The sequence below is a fragment of the Aulonocara stuartgranti genome, assembly GCF_965226115.1.
Source record: "Aulonocara stuartgranti genome assembly, chromosome: 5".
NCBI lineage: Eukaryota > Metazoa > Chordata > Actinopteri > Cichliformes > Cichlidae > Aulonocara > Aulonocara stuartgranti.
Genome location: NC_138943.1, coordinates 25,807,713 through 25,822,796, shown reverse-complemented (window position 1 = coordinate 25,822,796; position 15,084 = coordinate 25,807,713). Strand labels below are relative to the sequence as shown.

General features: G+C 41.0%; 1 protein-coding gene across 6 annotated transcripts in view; it reads left to right on the top strand.

Annotated features, from left to right (window-relative positions):
• Positions 1-14,511, top strand: part of LOC309707187 (tensin-2-like) — a 36,952-nt gene extending 22,441 nt beyond the window's left edge. For 5 of the 6 annotated variants that reach the window (XM_082534343.1, XM_082534341.1, XM_082534345.1 and 2 more), the window contains 24 exons: positions 1,618-1,650; positions 1,754-1,803; positions 1,966-2,149; positions 2,269-2,319; positions 2,492-2,614; positions 2,714-2,778; positions 3,022-3,105; positions 3,225-3,337; positions 3,494-3,554; positions 3,810-3,885; positions 4,324-4,453; positions 6,404-6,469; positions 6,752-6,868; positions 7,546-8,934; positions 9,048-9,198; positions 9,296-10,158; positions 10,295-10,426; positions 11,688-11,780; positions 11,972-12,049; positions 12,162-12,239; positions 12,331-12,499; positions 12,662-12,730; positions 13,002-13,031; positions 13,220-14,511. In XM_082534343.1, the coding sequence (XP_082390469.1) occupies positions 1,618-1,650; positions 1,754-1,803; positions 1,966-2,149; positions 2,269-2,319; positions 2,492-2,614; positions 2,714-2,778; positions 3,022-3,105; positions 3,225-3,337; positions 3,494-3,554; positions 3,810-3,885; positions 4,324-4,453; positions 6,404-6,469; positions 6,752-6,868; positions 7,546-8,934; positions 9,048-9,198; positions 9,296-10,158; positions 10,295-10,426; positions 11,688-11,780; positions 11,972-12,049; positions 12,162-12,239; positions 12,331-12,499; positions 12,662-12,730; positions 13,002-13,031; positions 13,220-13,364 (4,350 nt within the window). In that variant the 3' untranslated portion in view covers positions 13,365-14,511. The remainder of the gene's footprint in view (positions 1-1,617; positions 1,651-1,753; positions 1,804-1,965; positions 2,150-2,268; positions 2,320-2,491; positions 2,615-2,713; positions 2,779-3,021; positions 3,106-3,224; positions 3,338-3,493; positions 3,555-3,809; positions 3,886-4,323; positions 4,454-6,403; positions 6,470-6,751; positions 6,869-7,545; positions 8,935-9,047; positions 9,199-9,295; positions 10,159-10,294; positions 10,427-11,687; positions 11,781-11,971; positions 12,050-12,161; positions 12,240-12,330; positions 12,500-12,661; positions 12,731-13,001; positions 13,032-13,219) is intronic. The other variant, XM_082534342.1, reaches the window with a different exon arrangement.
• The last annotated feature ends 573 nt before the right edge of the window (positions 14,512-15,084 follow it).

Sequence of the window (15,084 nt, the reverse complement as noted above, 5' to 3'; positions counted from 1 at the left end):
AGCCATCTATTACTAAGTACTCAATAAGAAACACAGCTTGTACTAGTGGCTTACTTTGACAGATGCTGTGCATAAAGACATAGAACCTTTTAGTAAAGGATGAGGTTTTTCTTACAAGAAAATTTCTGTTTTTGTGTACTTAGTTTGATCTATCATGAAGAGCAGGCTCTGGTTGCATGCAGGAATAAAATTTGCACGGAGAGATGGATTGCATAGCTTAAATGCAACCCTGAAACCTTTGCCTATCCAAAAATAATCTGCATAAAAATAATCTGCATTCATAAACACACTGATTCCTTGTTGGAAAAAGAAATTTGTCTGCTGGCTACAACGCAGGCCATGGAAATAAAAGTTTCCCAGATGCTAACCAGTCAACTGGTCATGGGGTCTGCAGACTGATTTTGATAATGACCAGATGCTTGGACAGCAGATGGTTACTAAAGACAGTGTTCAAAGCAGCCACAGTCTTAATGTATTGTTATGTCACCACAGAGCTAGTGAATGTAATCCTGCATGGTCACAGATTTTCCTGTTTTCCTTTCACTGTGGTTCACTGTGATTGGCATTTGACTAGTTAACCTGTTGCTTGAGGCCTGTCAGCACTTGCCAACACAGCCACAGAGGGCGGCTCAATCTCGTGGGAAAGTTCAAAGGTTGAAACCTGACATGGTGTCACCTGTCAAAGCGCACTACTGGGGCCCTTAGTTGCACTGGATTGCTGAATGTTTTTCGTTTTTATCCATGCGTTTCTTTCCATTTTTCTTTACCCTCTTACTTTCTATCATTTCAGCCGCATTAAACATTTTTACATTTTACGAGAACCTCCAGATGAGTCCGAAAAGTATCAAATAATCCAGAACAGAGGAAGCTACAGGAACCTGTTAAAGTTTACTGTCATAGCAGTGGCTGTCTTCTGTTCAAATGACCTCGGCTTCCCTCTGTCTCTCTCCATCTGTATACGTGTGTTTGTAGTTTTGGCAACTTACCTTTGGCTCATCACTACAAGAACTGGATGCCACATGTTGAGTCCCCCTCAAGTCTATCTATCAGTGTTTCTTTCTAAAGAGGCCAAAAGAATGAAAAAGTGAAATCAATCATTTTTATTGAGCACTTCTTAATAGCCTGAGCTGCTTATTCAGCTGCCTGGTCAGCACAATAAACACCATTTAGCAATGACTGAGAATTGAAAGAACACTCTTTGGCCTCAGGCTTTTTGTTGTTTTTGTTTTTTTACAATTGTTTACACACATGTACACATGAGCAGCTGTTGAAGTTTGTTTCTAAACATCTACGCTTGTGCGCACCACTGAGTGTATAGATCATTCTACGTGTGTCATCCATCACTAGTCCATCATAAGGAACAGCTGCATCTGTTGACCGACAGCTTCTTCCTGAAACCAGCTGCTCTGAGACGGAGGAGAGCGAGAGTGAATTTTACTATCCTCTTCATCAGCTCTCCTCATTCCACAGCGTTCCATCTCCTCATCTGTACTGCTGGAGCTGCACCAAAAGCATTAAACCAAACACATGATTTGGCATGAGCTGCTTCCTCCCAATGTATATGTGTGGGTCTGTTAAAGCTGCAAAGAAACAACCACGTGCTTTCTTTCCTTTCAGGTGACTCCCAGCTGCACCTCAACACCAGAAGTGGTAGGCTCTGGAGGGGGGGGGGGGATCACATGTTTTTTGTCACAGAGAAATTTTTATGATGATGTGAGTGCAGCACCGAGATCTTTTTCTGCTTGTCTCGCAGCACACTTCCACTAAATCAACTTCGCAGAAAAAGAGAGGCTCCATACCAAGGTACCGCAAAGCCTGATCAAAAACACAAACACATTCAAACCAAAGAAAAAAGGCATTTTTGTGCATTTATAACAGACAGACACAGACAACAGCAAAATCTACAGTGAGGACATTAATTATTGCTCTGCCTGAACTAAAAGAATGGATTTTCACAATGTCCAGAAGTAAAAGCGTGGAACAGGTGATGGAGCACGTGATGGAGCGCCACTACGACTTTGACCTCACCTACATCACAGAGAGGATCATCTCAGTCTTCTTCCTGCCAGACCTGGAGGAGCAGCAGTACCGCAGAAACCTACAGGAAGTGGCCTCCATGCTGAAATCCAAGCACCAAGATAAGTTTCTGGTCAGTGTGAAAGACTGAAACAATAAGAAACATAAAATTCAAAACAGGCATAACAATGTTTAATATTAGATTCAAGCAATGGAGTTTTGGATTTGTAAATTTCTTCTGCCTTCCCCCAGCTTCTAAATTTATCAGAGAAGAGACATGACATCACCAGACTCTACCCAAAGGTACAGGCACTCACATCTGACACATAACTCAGGCTACTAAGACATCACCGAAGTGCATGAGCAATGTATGTGATATACTGTAGGTACATTTATATGTATATTTAGGGTTAATGAAAATACTTTACAAAGCATAAAACCACTAGTATTTGAAATATCTTCCTCTGCGATGCAGGTGCAGGACTACGCCTGGCCCGATCTTCATGCTCCACCCCTGGACAGGATCTGTGCTGTTTGTAAGGCCATGGAGACGTGGCTAACTTCTGATCCAAACAATGTAGTGGTCCTCCACTGCAAAGTCAGTGTAGTCTGAATACTCATCTGATTCCTTTGCGCTTAAAAAGTTATAACACCAGTAAAACTGATTTGATAATCCCTTTGATTTTTGTTTTGACAGGGGAACAAAGGAAAAACAGGGGTCATTGTGGCAGCCTATATGCACTACAGCAAGATAACAGCAGGGTAATCTGCATTTTGATTATTAGTCTGCTCTTAGCCTCAATATGCCAGCATATGTAAGGATCTACTGTTTGCACAAATGAGCCCTTATGTCCAAAAAAGCCACTAAAACAATCTTTGTGGATTTGTTTAAATCTGTAGATAAAGCCACCAACAGATTTCATGACTTCCTCTTAGCATACACCTCATCAACATCAAGCTCAAGAAATAATGAATGAACTAATACACTTCTGCCCGTGTTCACAGAGCCGACCAGGCCCTCACCACATTGGCCATGAGGAAGTTCTGTGAAGATAAAGTCTCCTCTTCCCTGCAGTCCTCTCAGAAGAGGTGTCAATCCCCTGCATATCATCCATTTCCTCCGCCCACCATTAATCTTTTCTTGTTGTGTTGCAGTTATCACCTCAGTCACTGTGTCATCACACCATTTCTTCACCTATCTTTGACAGATACATCTACTACTTTGGTGGTTTGTTGTCAGGTACCATCAAAATGAACAGCAATCCCTTGTTCCTGCACCAAATCCTCATTCCTTCACTACCAAACTTCCAGGCAGGAGGAGGTCAGTTTTATAGGCTGCACTTTTTTTTAAATGGTAATTTTCAGTGTGAAAGTGGGAACAGTCAGTGTTTTACAATGTTGGGGGGGGGGCAACAAAGCCTCTGTCTGCAAATTCTTACCCTTTTTATTATCCCTAAACTTATTTCTGTATTTGCAGGTTTTTATCCTTTCCTGAAAATCTACCAGTCTCTTCAACTGGTGTATACCTCAGGAGTCTAGTAAGTAACTGGTCAGTGTGTGTGTGTTTTCAGCTCACCTCCTGCGGGCAGACATCTTTCCTTCCCTCAGTCTCTTTCACACATGTTGACTCTGTCTGTGTTTAGGTGGAGCTGGGACTCTGCTTATGTTAAAGTTTATGCTGTTTGCCAGTGTTTACCCAACTGTGGCATGTTTTGACTTGTTTTATGTATTTTAAGATGGACTGTCCATTTTTTCTACTCTGTGTGCGTGTACCTGTGTGTGTGTGTGTCTAGTGATCCACAAAGCTCCAGGGCAAGAAAGCTGTGCGTGACTATGGAGCCAGCACTACTATTGAAGGGGGACATTATGGTGAGAAATAGCACATGATTAACTGTATGTCAGTAATTTACAACCTTTCTTTGATTTCTATCCTCTCCGTATCCACAAATACATACAGTACATCACTGCAATAACTACAACACTACTGCGTGTTGTTTTTTTTAAGCTAAATCCTGTAGTCGGGATTTTATCCACGCTTAACAAAACGGCTACACAAAACACTTTTTGCCCTCCTGACTCTGATGCACTTTTGTAACCTTACTTTTGAACAGTGCTTGATTATTTTTAAACCACTTAAGAGTTAAATCTTCCCGAGACTGCATGATCATTTTCTCCCATCAAGAGGATAAAAATAAGTCCTTAGCAGCCCAGGAATAAAAGAAGGCATTTTATTTATCTCAGTGTAAGGGGCTGCTATCAATATCTTGAGACTATCGTTGTACACTGCTTTTCTATATGCATCCATAGGTAAAGTGCTACCACTGGCGGAGACGAGCAACAGAAAGAGAGGTGGTCTTTAGAGTCCAGTTCCACACCTGTACTGTTCATGGAGCCCAGCTGTGGTTTGGCAAGAGTGAACTCGACCAAGCCTGCATAGGTATAAAATTACAAGTCCAAAGTTTGTCAGTTGTTTGGAGGAGCATGGAATGGCAAGAAAAAAATGCCAGCTTGAAGCAATGACAGAGTCAGACAATTGGGCATAGAAACTGATGCTGGTAACTACAGTCATTTGTTTCAGACAACGTCACTTTTTCTGTAACTCACTTTAAGCATTTGTTTTGCAGACATAACAGCAATGTAGAGGTATGTCATCATTCCTTATGTCTACACTGCTCAAAAATGAAAAGAACAGTGTTTTTAATCAAAGCATTAAGTCAGTTAAACTTCTGGAGTATTGATTTGGCCAGTTACATTTCTGGAGACTGGCAGTTACTCTAAGAGAACTGGACAGGGCTGTAGAAGGTGGTTAGCACATCAGCAGGACCAGTATCTGCTCCTTTCTGCAAAGAGAAACAGGATGAGCACTGGTGTGAATCTCTCTGACCAAACAATCAGAAACAGACTTCATGAGGGTGGCCTGAGGCCCTGACGTCCTCTAGTGGCCCTGTGCTCACTGCCTGGCACCTTGGAGCTTCACTGGCATTTGAGATGATGGGAGCAGGTTTACTCTGAGCCCATGAGACAGATGTGAAAAAGCCCAGATAAGCCATGGAGAACTTTATGCTGGCTGTAACATTGTTCAAAATGGCCAGTTTGATGGTGGGTCAGTGATGGTCTGGGGAGGCATATCCATCAAGGGACTAACACACCTCTCCAGGTTAGGCAACAGCAACCTGACTGCCATTATGTATCGGGATGTTATCCTTAGACCCACTATCAGACCCTAAGCTGGTGCGCTGGGTCCTGGGTTCCTCCAGGTGCACGACAATGCCCAGCTTCATACAAACTACTGACTACAATTTTGACTTGCTGCAACGAAATTTCTACAAATTGGACTAGCCTGCTGCATCATAATTTTTTTCACTTTGATTTTTGAGGTGTCTTTGACATGGTGATAATTTTCTTCCCATCCAACGATGTGGCATCCTTTCTTTCACATTACCCAGTCATATCAGGACAGATATCCAGCATGATTTTTTTCCCTGTTGAGATCTGATTTATTTTCAAAGTGTTTCTCGACTTTTTTGAGCAATCACAAGCTTTTTATGTCACTCTTAATTGAATTTTCTTTTAAAACTGGAGCATTAGCCAAACTTTTTCTTCTGTAACTGTTAGTAAAGCTCATAACATAATTACTGTTGAAATGACTTGTGCTCTTTGAAATGTGCACATATAAAGACATTAGCTACAATGGTTCTGAAAAGGAGCATTTACTGTCTGTAACTCTATTCCTGTAATTATGTGCATAGCACCCCCAGCAGGCTTACTTGATGTTTACTTGCTGTGTGTGGTTGTAAAACTTTAGTCTGTGTCATTGTTGCCGCCCTTTGCGATCCCTTGGCTCCACCCCATCTTCAAGGGGAGTTAGTACTGTTAGTACTCTAAATAACTGCAGCATGGTTGTTTAGACTCTGCCTCACAGCATAAAATATTACAAAAAGGAAACTTTCTGCTGCATAATTCTGCTGCAAACTTGAAATTGTTTACATGACTGTATTATTCAAGACCCACTTATTCCTCAGACCATTGTTTTGTTTGTCTTCAGAGACAAATAGCAAAGGACAGCGTCAGCTTAGATGAAACAGAAATGGTTTAACGTGGTTCACTAAGCAGCAGTCTAAGGACAGTACCTCTAAGTGCTACATGCTGACTCATGCATAAAATATACAACTAATATTAAATCCACACTTATGTATGAAACTAAAAAACAAGCTAATTTTAGATAGACTTCTATGATGTGCCGTGCTCTGTTTCCTTTTTTGGCCTATTTATTTCCATTATGCTGAGAGTAAAAGCAAGTATCTTTATTTATTTACTTTGTTTTGGTGTCTCTCTGTAGTTACGGTCTGGATATTTTAGTCACTCCTTTATGTTTGCCTTTCTGTAGATGACAGGTTCCCCCCTGATGCTACAGTGGAGTTTATCTTCGCTAATGGACCAGAAAAAATAAAAGGTAAATATCACTGTTACCTGCATATCTTTGAATCATTTCATGCATTCCTCGCACCCAGTCTCTTCTTTCTCATTTTAAATTAAGTTCAACACTTCATGGTTCTATTCTACGGCATGAAACTCCTTGATTTTAGCTTCTGCTATACCAGCAGGCTTAATACAATAGCTATATAAAGTAAAAACAATACACATACAGGACACCACTCATAAATACTAATAAAATCTAATATATTAGTAATGAGCTATGTGTAAATATGTTTCAAATAAAAACTTTGTGTTTGAGGTCAAGAATACCACCAGAATGACACCTCCATCAAAGTGGAATATAACACCTCGGATCCTGTTGTCAGATGGGACTCCTATGAGAATTTCAATCTGCATCATGAAGACAGCATGGAAAGTAAGAAATGCTTTACATATACATCTAAGATCTACAGCCATGGTCAAATTCTGTTAAGTCTTCTGTTTTATTTAATAAAAAATCATCTAGTCCTTACCAGGGCTTAAAATGAGATAAATACAACCTCAGATCAACTGCAGACGCAGTCCAATGAAACACTAAGTACACTCCATGATTCAGTAGCTTGTAGAACCACAATTAGCAGTGATAATATGCAGTAATCATCTTTGGTATGACTTTATCAGTCTGTCACATAGTTGTGGGGGAATTTTGACTCACTCTTTTTTACAGCATTTCTTCAGTTCATTGACGTTTGCAGACATTCATTTATGCACAACTCTCTTAAGTTCTCACCACAGCATTTCAACTGGATTGAGGTTTGGACTAATTTTCCCCTTAATTTCTCTAGAAACAGTAATATACTTATTTTTTGACACACTGTTTCTTCATTTTAGCTCAATATTAGTCGGATAAATAATGACCCAGTGTAGTATGTCATATTCTGTAGTTCATCTGAGGTTGTAGTTACCTATTTTTTAGACCTGCTAATGACTGGATTCTTTTTCTTGAGTCCTGAAAGAAACATTAGAATAGAAAGAAGGTGAGTTTTCTTCATATTTTGACTATGGGCTTTAGATAAAGAAGGAGGAATCAGATTTCCATCTTGTTTTTATTAGATATCTTTCATACAAGGGGACCGCTGGATGGAAGCTTATACGCCCAAGTGAGGAAGCGACGTGGACCAGGAGCAACTGCCTCACCAGCATCAACCAATGGCTGCCTCACTACCAGCCCAACAGTGAAGACTCAAACTTCCACCCAATCCAAGACTCTCACCTACACCTCAAATTCCAGCTACTCCTCAGTCCCCTCTGATCACCTGGCTGACACCGCTCTAGCCATTAATGAAAGAGATAATATTGACTATCCATTGAGGAGAAGCAATAGGGAAGATGAAACAAAAGAGAAGACAAGAGGAAAAGAAAGGGACAGAGAAACAGCTATATTAGATGATACAGACCCATTGGGTCCTGGAGGGCTGAGACGAGAGCACTTGTGTTGCGGACAAGCAAGTATAAAGTGTGGTGACATGGGGTTGGAGAGGGACAGAGAGCCCTGTCTTCCCAACAGTCACTGTCTTGGACGTTGCAAAAGCATTAAAAATCATCCAAAAAGTCAAACTCTGCCAGTTTTACCATCCAAATCAGTGTCCCCTCATCCTCATTCAGCTCATATGGAGCTATGTCATCGCCACAGTGTCCATCCTCTACCAGAGTTGCCATGGGAACGTTCAACTCCACCTCTACCTCTACCTTTTGTCCATAGGCCATGTTACCCTTATTCCACTCGCGATCATGCACACCCACACAGCCACACCCTGCCAGCCTCAAATAGACTCTGCACTGGGGAAGAGTGTCACCTTCTTCATTATTCCAGCCACATCCCAGCGTCTCATCTATCCAACCAGCCGCAGCCATCAAGCCCTTACAGAGAGATGTTCTTTGGCTCTCCTGCACAGTCCTCTGGTTGTCCCTGGCAAGACTGCTCCTGCAGACGTGAACATCACTCAGCCTCACTTAAAACAATACACTCAGCTTACCCAGACCAATCAGAAACAATACACTGGTCTCAAGGAACAGGTGTACCTCCACAATGGGAAACTGAAAATCCATGGGACATAGCAAGAGAGGCAGAATTTTGGCAGTGCAAATCCAATACGCCTGTATTTCATCTCTACCAACCCTCTCTGGACCGAGGTCCAAATCTAGAGCACCCTAGATTTGTTGTTGCACCTCACCAGAACTACCCAATCCCCCAGTCACTAATAGATATACGGGATGGAGCCAGCAGTGGATACCACACGCCCTTACAGCCACGCCACTCCTGTCCCTGCTCACCTTATGAGTCATCTCCAGCTGAAAGCCATGAGAGTCGAGGTTATGCCTCAGGATATCACTCTGGATCAGCCTCCCCTCTACCTGCTAATAGCCCATCACCTGCAAAAGGAAAGCTGCCCGAAACCCCACTGGGATCCAGAGACCAAATGCACAATGAGCATCGCAAAGGTAGAGGAAAGGACTAAGTGGATGGGTTAACATGCTTTTTTCCCCTTCTTTTATCATCATCACTCTCTTATGTTATACTTTCATCTCATATATTTTAATCTCTCTTATCAAAGTCGAAAAGGCCAAGACAGACACAGAAGATGAGATATCCCAACATTCAGAAACTAAGTCTGATTCTAATGGACAATCAAGCACCCCTGGACCAGACTCTGACCATGACTACACACTGATTGGTAGCAGCAGCCCCACACACACAGAAGACAGGTGAGTGAAACTTTGCTTTCTGACATCTCACAATTCTGGAAAATACAGCTACATATAAAGATATGAAGAAAATTATCATATGTGGTCTTTTCATTAGTGTAAATGTCGACAGTCCTTCTCAAAGCCAAGACACATCAACACCTCAAGAGTCCAGCGCAAGTAACAAAAATGTGAAACCAACAGAAACACAAACTCAAGGTTCAATCATACCTGTCAACCCCGTGCAAACATCAGGTGAGTCTTCTGAAAGTAGCAGTCCTGATGGTAAGCTTGGAGCAGTCAAGGTAACGGGACATGCACATGGATCTAACACATCACATGCTTCAAGCTATGCAACTGTCATTATCACCCCAGTTCAAGTGCAACTCAATGGTTCTGCCCTCCCTAATGATAGCCCATCAGACAGCAGCAGAGGTGTATCCATAAATCCAGCAACTAGTTTAAGTTCTAGCCCTTCCACCACTTTCCCAAATTCTCCTATTGGTTCCCCGGAGCTACAGTCTTCTCCTCTGCGCTCCTCATCTGCTACAGACACAGCAGGACAAAGCTTGACTCCAGACAGAAACAGCTCAGCTGACACCAAACCGCCTTCACCTGTTCCCGATGGATACCATACACCAAACTTTCCCTCAGCATCCTATTACTACTCATTACTAAATGTCCCCCATGTTCCATACACTGGGTACACTGCAGTCACTATCCCCACCATCCAGCCACCGCTCCCAGAGAAGAAACGCTTTTCCACAACAGCAGGATCCCTAAATGGACACAACTCTCTAATTCGGGCTTCCTCAGCTCCTTCCCCCACACATCATGTTACTTTCTCCCCTGCTGTTGGAGAGCAGAGGAGGGGGTCTGCACAGCACAGCTGCCGGGAGGAGCCAGACATCAGGGTCAATGCTAAGTTTGTCCAGGACAGCTCCAAGTACTGGTACAAACCAGGCATCACCAGAGACCAAGGTGAGAGCTTTAATGAAACATGAATTGGTAGTATCAGGAACACTTAATACATCAGGATGGTTCGTATTTAACTCGTATTATGGTCAGTGTGTCTGTTTTGGGCCATTACATCATAGCTCTAATGTTTCTACCATAGCCATAGCTGTGTTGAAGGACAAGGAGCCAGGAAGTTTCCTCATCAGAGATAGCAATTCCTTCCAGGGTGCCTATGGCCTGGCCCTCAAGGTGGCTACCCCTCCTCCTAATGCCAACTTCTCTTGGAGCAAAGGTATCTATCATAAGTTTAGCTTGTTTATAATGCCTCAGTCACACAGGCTTAGAGACTGATCGGCGACCCCCAGGCAACCTCTCACTTGTGAACCGGTGTATTGCCCAACAATTTGACAAGCAGTTCCTGGAGGTTGCTGGCTGCTGCTGGGTGAAATTCGTTGCTGCAGCTAAAACCTCTTTGTTAGCAGCAATCTGCTAGTAACCAAGGCAATAACTGCAAACAATAATGTTTGCTGCACACAGTAGTTTGCATGGAAGGTATCAAATTGTCTGCAATCACTCACTGACTACTCGACAAGAGACAGTAAAACTTGAATGAGTGCAACACAAACTGGAAACAGAGAACCTCTGCATTCAAAGTAAAATTGTGCCTTACCACTGCAACCCATACATTTCAGAAAGCACAATGTTTACTCTGAAGGCTGACAGTTTATGTGTCTGATTTGCATATGGCTCGCAGCAAGCAGTTGGCAAGTGTTTCCATACATTTCAGCGTCTTCCATGCAAACTACAGATGTCCGGATGTTTTCAGTACAGCACTGTACACCTCTGTGCCTCAATTCCTCCAGCCACCAACTTGGCAACTTGTTAGTGAATACACGTTTTTCCCTAGAGGCCAATGGTTGCCAAGGGCTCAATTACTGTCCTCTAGGGCACAACTTGTCACTGTAGTATTCTCCTGAACAATACGTGTCGCCACTGAGACAAAACCTCCAAATCAGAGGAAGTCAAAACCAGTGTTGCAATGTCTCCTTTTGTATTATGAGTGAATCTATGATTTTCTGCACTGATATATAGTTAAACTGTTGGTAATAAATAAATAAATCAGATCCTGGGTGAAGTTACAAAAGTTGAGAGGTGCATAATCAGCCGAAATGACCACTTGCGCCAAAGAATGTATGGCACTTTTGCTATGCAGTGTTGTTTGTGAGGTTGAAAATGGCTGGTATAAAGGGCCCATAAAGCATGCAAACTGGAACACAGAAAGAAATAAAGAAATAAAATGGACATTTACCAAAGCATCTAAAGACACACTGATGGCTGCATTTTGAAAAACGCCAAATAAATTATTTTGTGATGGTGATACAGTGTGTTAATGTATTAAAATGGTTCATGGTGAACATAATAAATATAATATGGTCAGAATAAAAGATATCAGCTACATTATGCTGTATTTTCGTTTATGTTTATAGAAGATTTTTGGCAGCAAAACAAGCCCTTTTTCATCCTTCCTTCCTTTTCAATCTCCTGTCTCCCAGGGGATCCTCTGGAACAGCTGGTGAGACACTTCCTGATCGAGTCTGGGCCGCGAGGAGTGAAGATCAAGGGCTGTCAGAATGAGTCCTACTTTGGTTAGTTACACTGTAGATGCAAATGCTGCCATTTATTTCACATTTTCAGTGTTGTGTGAGAAACTTAGCATTTTAATCTACATACAGTTTTTGAATATTTACTATATTCCAAGCCTCAATTTTCTGTGTTTTAATCCCTTCTAATCTGTCACATTTGCAATCTTCTTACCTTTTTTTTTTTTTTGTCTCAGGAAGTTTATCCGCCTTGGTGTACCAGCATTCAATTACTCCCATCTCTTTGCCATGTCCTCTTCACATCCCAGAAAAAGGTATTAATTGTTTAATTAGATTTCAACTAAATCTATTATGCGAGAACAGTTAAATGCTCTTCTATGAATAGGAGGCATTTTACAGCCTTAAATGAAATTCATCATGTTTCAGATCTGGTTGGGGAGCTTCAGGAAATGCAGAGTGCAACAAATACCAGCACTGCAGCTGAGCTCCTCAAACAAGGAGCAGGTACTTCTCAAGCTCCATATTTTCACAATGTTGACCTGTAAGAATAATATTAATAATAATAATAATCTTTGTCATTTCCCTAATGAACCAGCGTGCAACGTCCTCTACCTGAACTCTGTGGAAACAGAGTCGTTAACTGGGCCCGAAGCAGTTTCTAAGGCAATGAAGTTCACTTTGTCTCTGAATCCACGCCCAGTGGCAACCATGGTCCACTTCAAAGTGTCCTCTCAGGGTATCACACTAACCGACAGCAAGAGAAGGTACTTATGAATCACTACAATGTTACATATTAGGAAGAGCGTCAGTTTCACTTAATGAGTATTATTTGTAAATTTTGTGGTATTTGTTATTGTATTAAACAATCATAGGAAGTATTAAGTCTTTCTTTCATGCCAGACTTAATGTTATGTATGTTTACACAGGCTATTTTTTAGGAGACACTACCCAATCAACAGTATCACCTTTAGCAGTCTTGATCCTCATGATCAGAGGTGGGTCGTTAAAACTAAAACCAGTTTTATCCATGTTAATAAAAAACTACCCTTGTTTCTATGTCACTGTTGATTATCTTTAGTAAAGGTGGGAACAGACGTGTGTTTGTCGCTGCTGTAATGACTTATATTTTTCTAATATAAGTTCTCTTTGTGAGTTGCATATTCGCTTTTTTATGTGAGAAATGGATGTATATTGCTACTCTTTTCCCTAGTAAAACAGTCTCTGTGTCCTTGTCACTTTGTCTCTATTTGTGTACCCGTGCTTCAGGTGGACTAATTCTGATAGCACGTCAAGCAAGTAAGTGCTTGTGTGGCAGTGTTTTTCCCTTATCAGTGACAATACCAGCTGGCACTATGTGCTTCTTTGCATGGCAATTGATCACCATTGGATTTGCTACTCGCTTTTCAAAAGAAAATTGACTTTCCCTCAGTGTTAAATGGGGTTTGCTTTTTCTTTTGACCTCTTGTGTCTGCCCTCTGGTGCAGGATGTTTGGCTTTGTGGCGAGACGGACAGGCACTGCTACAGAGAATGTGTGTCACCTGTTTGCAGAGATGGACCCCGAGCAACCAGCTGTAGCAATCGTCAACTTTATCAACAAAGTCATGCTGGGACCACAGCTACGGAGATGAGAAAAACTGAGAATTTTTTTGGGGAAAAAAACCTCTCTGAACTGTTAGGGATCTGGGGAAGACATTAAAATGGTTTTTGACATATTTTCTCATGAAGTGTGTGTATATACCATTTTTGTTTGTGTTTATACAATTTGCATCACTGTGCTTGGCTGTATGACTGTTTTTATAAGAGAATCTAATTCTGACAAATCACTGCTCTGTAGGTCAAAGTATTATTTAGAGGAATAGCCAGTGATTGACCGAAACTTGGTGATATTTGCTGAATAAGACTGAAAAAGAGATTTAATTGGTTTTGTGTTTGTATCTTTTATTTTTATTATTGTTGTTAAAATCATTTATGTTATCATTTTTCAAACTGTTCACATGATGAACAAACTTTTGAAACTGCATGAGCAAGCATCCATGTTATTTTCCTAACATTTTCCATACATCAGTATCAAAAGCTGAAGAAAAAGGGCTCAGAATGTGGCAGGAAGTAAGAGTCATGTGTTCAAGGGTAAACTGGTATAGTTGCACTTATGAAACACTGGAAAGAGTAAAGCAAGTAGATTCATGAAAGTGTGTATTCTGATGATCTAAGGCAAAGGTGTGGCTGCAGTTTAACTCACTCATTACATATAAATGTGAAACATTATCAGTTTTGTCCTCACAGCATGAATACTAATAAAGGTCTAACTACAATAGAGCATTATGTTAACCAGAATTTAAAATGCAGACTATCTAGCAAAAAATTTTGTAATGTAAAATATAATCTTAAAATAGATTTTAACAAACATGCAGTAAGTTAAGAGGTCATAAGCATTACATGAATATGAACAACTTTTCTTATGTTGGTAATGTCATAATAAAAGCGCATAGAGAAGTTTTTAGTTAATAATCACTTCATGAGTGAACTGTTTCACTTAAAACCAAAGACTATTGTGATATTTTGAACTGTTGTTTTTTCTTTTTTGAAATACATTTTTCATTTTGCTATTTGTGTTTTTTCTGTACACTGAAACAGTATCGAGGTGACTTCAGCACAATTATTATTTGTCATATTGGATTTTTATGTACAAGAAGTAATATATTTTAGGTGTCTGAGGTGGTGAAAAGAATGATGTATGTCATATCTGACAAGAACATTAAAGCAAGTGTTCTGAAACCAAGTAGTGTCTTCATAATTAAAGTTATAAGTTAGGCACATCTTGAGACAATTTAAGTTTAAAGGATCATCTTCTCTGTGTTACTTACAAAGAACAGGTGATAGCTTAGTTGTGACGTTCTAATTGCAAACATCTGGCTGCCGGTTTGATTTGGTACATCTCAGCCTTTGAACGCATAATTTAGGCACGACAGGAATCACAACGCATCGATTAAAAGGACGAGGTCCCACCGAGATTTGAACTCGGATCGCTGGATTCAAAGTCCAGAGTGCTAACCATTACACCATGGGACCGGTTACGTTAACGCTGCGCACATACGGCTTCAAGTACACGTATTCATCATACTCTCTCCCAATGTCAGCACTGGTAATAATTACGCTGTTAACCTGTCGTTTAGGATTAAACACATTAGTTCTCCGGTTATATCTTGCCTAACGTTGGGCTTTTCGCTGCAACTATCTGGTGTTCGGACACTGCTGGATACACACATATATACGTATATATAAAGCTAACCAAGCTAACAATCATAGCTTCAGAGGCTTGACCGTGTCGGAATAAGAAACAAAAGCTAA